Raw genomic sequence first — 4,591 nt, 5'->3', positions numbered from 1 at the left:
GATTATTGATTACAATGGAAACCTGAATTCAAATCCTGGTTTCACCATGTAGTTCACTTAGTGTCCATAAGCCGGAGAGTCCTCCTCCATCAAAGCCTAGCTTGCTTAACAAGCTTGTTGTGAGAATAAAATAGGAGAGGAAACGATGTATGCTGCCTTGCGCTTGGAAGAAGAAGGGGATAAAAATCTGATGGGTCTCTTCTTCCCAGTGTGGTGGTCATGGGCAACACAGCACCCGCCTGTATGTTTCTGGAAGCCCACTTCTCGCCACTGCTTTTCTGGCACTGGAAGTGGGCCCCCCACACACACACTGGGACTTCTACATTTTTTAAAAAATTCACACGGAAATATTGTTATATCAATATACCATTGTACTGATACGTGTTTCATTTATAAAAAGAAATTTTGTAATCCCTTCCCTCACAGAAAAAGTATTATCAGGAAAAAGCATTATCTCCTGAAGGGAAGGGGCTAGAGACTTAGCGGAACCTACATTGTGTATGTGCATTCTTACATCTATATAAGGGTTTGTGGGTTTTTTAAAAAATCACAATTGAAATAGCACATCTTCAGGGCAGGGGGGAGAGGGAGTGGTTTGGGAATGAGGACAGTCCAAGCATCTGAAAGTGGAATTGGAGGTAGGTGGGAGTGGGCAGGACAAAGATGACTGACAGAAACATTATCCATGAGGTAAAAGGTGACACAAAATTGGCTTCCCCCTGGCTTCAGAGTTGGCCTCGCCCATTATAGCCAAAAGCTCTGTGTGTGGCTACAAAAGGAAGGCCTGCAGAATGACCCCCCCCCCCGACTCCGAGGGGGGCCCTGGAAAGATCGGGGAGGCATTTAAATGCCTCCTCATGCCTTCCCCGGCCTGTCCAAGGGCCAGCTTGCCCGGGCTCGCTGCAGCCACGGGGCGCCCGGGCAAGCCAAGGGAAGGCAGTTTAAACTGCCTTCCCTTCAAGGGGGGGCTTGCCCGGGCAAGCCAAGGGAAGGCATGGGTGTGGCCTAATATGCTAATGAGATGTGATATCAGGGTGTGTCCTAATATGCTAGTGAGTTTCTGCTGTTGGGTGTGGCCTATTATGCTAATGGGTTCCCGCTGGGCTTTTTCTACAAAAAAAGCTCTGCCGGGAACAAAAGGTTGGGGTAAAAGTGGTCTCAGAAGAACCAGGGGAACCTCAGGAAACAAACAAAAACATGAAAACTAAAGGCTCAAAAACACACAGAGAAATCATGAGATAAACTGAAGCAGCATAAAGCCAGAACCCACAAAGAAACCCCATGTGGAGAAGCCTAAGGTTGGGAGACCTCAGTGACAGAGAGGAGTCTGGCAACATGCAATTCTGGTCTCTGGATCACTGTCTAGAGAAGCAGCGTGAAGCCCCTGTGAATACAGCAGATGGCTATCAGAGTTATAAGTTGGAATTTCTGGGAAGGTCTGGGTGTGCCCCATTGTTTACGCCTTCTTTCTTCCAGCATCCCCTCCTCCCCCATCCCACCCAGTCTCTTGGGCTGAGAAGAAAGGTTCCAAATACAGCAGTGTGTCACCGGAATGAGAAGCAACTAAGGAATTTTGCCCACACCAAGAAAGAAAGATCAGTGAGTCACCCAGTGGAACAATTCACTCTCAAACTGGAGCAGTTGAGTTATCAGCCCCACCTGGCCCCTCCCCTTGTGCTAACCTGGGATGCATCACCAAAGGCCCACAAAGCAGCACAAGAAATGTGTCATGAAGCCTTTTTCTATTTCTTTGCGGGGGGGGGGGGTTGCTGTATCAGAAGGGTGGAATCCTCTCTTAGCAAGTGGAAACAGGTTTCACTCTGAGAGTGAAATTTCATTGTGACTGTGCACGGGGCTGAAGCAAATTATTGCCATGAGCAGAGGAGCACAGAGAAAGAATGTTTGTTAGGGCCCCTCAAAATAACTCTGGAAGTTAATCAGGCAGAAACTGGCTTATTTATTTGTTTGCTGTCAAGGCACAACTGACTTACGGCGTGTAAGGTTTTCAAGGCAAGAGACTTTCAGAGATGGTTTGCCATTGCCTGGCTCTGTATAGCAACCCTAGACTTTTTCAGCAGTTTCCGATCCAAGTACTAATCAGGGCTGACCCTGTTTAACTTCCAAGATCTGTTTGGACTAGCCTGGGCTATCCAAGTCAAGATGATGGTTTATTACTATCTGTAAAAAAAAAATTCCCCACTCCAATTGGACACCATTCAGACATCACACATTTCCACTGGCAGCCCAAAGTAGTATGGCCCAGGAAATTATCATTGGCCTTAAGTTTAGAAAGGGAGGTAAGTTTAAAGGGTTTGATGTAGGAAATGCGGGGCAGAAAATCCCAACAATAACAGCAGGACCCGTAGTGGGAGAGGACGGATGTATGAACACTGCCCCCTGGAGGGGAATTGAAACTTGTGCTCCTTCCCTTGTGGGCCATCTTTTCTATTGGAGCCTGTGCTAGGGCTGGTGGTGGTGACCTCTTGCCCAAAAAGTCTCCAAGCAGGCTGTGTTTCTGCATCCTTAGCAGGTAAGTATTCAGTTCCCTCTCTTGCTCCAAGGTGAATCACTGTAACTTTCCTTTTAAGGAGAGGCTGAATGAAAGGAAGTGGGGGGAGGGTTCACCAAGAGCTTCTTTGCCACGCCTTGTTCTCGCTCCAGGCTGAGACGCCAAGCCAAAAGCCGATCCCAAGAGCTGAACTCAGCAGAGACTCTGACGGCTCTTGGAGCAGCTGCCTGATCCTTCTCATAGCCGGCCTCCTTGCCCCGTCAGCTCTCCCGTCTGCTGCTGCTCCCCCCCCAAAATGGCAAGGAACCACCAAGTCCAGAAAGCTAAGCTGGCCGAACAGGCCGAGCGTTATGAGGACATGGCCGACTTCATGAAAGCAGTGGTGGAGGATGGAGCCGAGCTCTCCAATGAGGAACGCAACCTCCTCTCCGTCGCCTACAAGAATGTGGTCGGCTGCCAGAGGTCCGCCTGGAGGGTCGTTTCCAGCATCGAGCACAAGACCGAGGAAGGGGATGACAAAGCACAGCTGGTCAATGAGTACCGGGAGAAGATTGAAAGTGAACTGAAGAACGTCTGCAACGTTGTGTTAGGTCTCCTGGACAAGCACCTCATCAAGAAAGCGAGCGACCCGGAGAGCAAGGTCTTCTACCTGAAGATGAAAGGCGACTATTTCCGTTATCTGGCCGAGGTGGCTACCGGGGACGACCGCAAGCAGATCATTGACAATGCCCGGAAAGCGTACCAAGAGGCCATGGACATCAGCAAGAAGGAGATGCAGCCCACCAACCCCATCCGCCTAGGTCTCGCCCTCAACTTCTCAGTTTTCCACTATGAGATCGCCAACGCCCCAGAAGAGGCCATCAAGCTAGCCAAGACCACCTTCGATGAGGCCATGGGGGACCTCCACACGCTCAGCGAAGACTCCTACAAGGACAGCACCCTCATCATGCAGCTTCTCAGGGACAACCTGACACTATGGACAGCAGAGTGTGCAGGAGAAGAAGGGGGAGAAGCCAGCGAAGAGCCCAGAAACTGAACTTTGCAGACCACTGAACGACGGTAACTCCCTGTCTGCCCCTCTTTTTTTCCCCATTCTCCAAACCCATTCTATTTTTATAAGAAGGCAGCTCCAACTTCTGGAAGCTCCAGCTGGATTTCAGCAACACAAGGGGACTGATTAAATTGCATGGGATTCAAGTGCTTACCTTACCCCCTCCCTTCTCCTCATGTGGCAGCTTGGGGGGCATCACTGTGCCCTGGTCTTCCCGGTATGTGACCTCTACCGCAACGGAACACTTCTAGCTTAGTACAGTTCCTTATTTCTCGTTCAGCACATGCTTAACACAAAAGTCTTCTTGGCCTGTCGTGGAGGACTGCACTTGTTTGTGTCTTTAATTTTTTTTGGGGGGGGGGGAAGTAAAATCGCAGGAAATGTAAAATTGTTTGAAATTGCTAAGATCTCGAAAAGCAGCTGGGCAGAGTTAAGCAAGAGTGACCCTTTGCTTCTTTCTTATTCTGCAGGGGGCGGTTTCTTACTATCGTAGGAAAATGGGTGGTGGGCCTTGGAGGGGCTCTTCGGAGTGGGTTAGGACTAGCGATCTCAAGAGGGCCTCTTGTTGTTCATGGTGATTTGCTACCGTGTTCTTCCCCAATAAAAGTTCATTTTCATGCCTGCCTTTTTTTGTAGTTTTGGTTTCTAGTTTTTCCAAACGTTGGAATAGTTTGCATCCTGCAGCTCCTGCTCTCTGGCAGCACTGCAGGATGGGAAGAGGAGAATCCTGAAACTCACAAGTCTCCGCAAAGACTACAGAAAGCAGGTCGATGCACGCAAGGCAGCTCTTTCAGCTCTTCTGAAATCCAAGGTGCTCCCGAGAGCTTCAAGGGGAAAGGTTACGCCTGAAGCAAAAAACAGGGCAACGTGAAAACATGACTGGGCCTTCTCTGGGAAAGGGAAAGGGGAGGGGTGGAGCAGCAGAAGCTCCGCGGGGAGAGGCTGTCAGTGACTGGAATGGCTTTGATCTGGGTGGGAAAGGGGGGAGGATGCTGCTTGCTCAGGAGAATGGGCACTCCTTTCCTCTGTGT

At 49.7% G+C, this 4,591-nt stretch overlaps 1 protein-coding gene across 1 annotated transcript; it reads left to right on the top strand.

Annotated features, from left to right (window-relative positions):
• Positions 1 to 2,692: 2,692 nt before the first annotated feature.
• On the top strand, positions 2,693 to 4,181 carry SFN (stratifin). Its single transcript, XM_015409434.1, has one exon. It carries the CDS (start codon positions 2,805 to 2,807, stop codon positions 3,543 to 3,545), a length of 741 nt encoding a protein of 246 aa, XP_015264920.1. The 5' UTR covers positions 2,693 to 2,804; the 3' UTR covers positions 3,546 to 4,181.
• Positions 4,182 to 4,591: the final 410 nt, after the last annotated feature.

The sequence above is a fragment of the Gekko japonicus genome, unplaced genomic scaffold, assembly GCF_001447785.1.
Source record: "Gekko japonicus isolate JY-2015 unplaced genomic scaffold, Gekko_japonicus_V1.1 scaffold800, whole genome shotgun sequence".
NCBI lineage: Eukaryota > Metazoa > Chordata > Lepidosauria > Squamata > Gekkonidae > Gekko > Gekko japonicus.
Note: the sequence above shows the minus strand (reverse complement) of the source record. Positions and strands in the feature narration are given on the sequence as shown.

What these genes read in the sequence shown, in the direction of transcription:
- SFN (XM_015409434.1), top strand. Translation starts at nt 2,805, where the DNA reads ATGGCAAGGAACCACCAAGTCCAGAAAGCTAAGCTGGCCGAACAGGCC.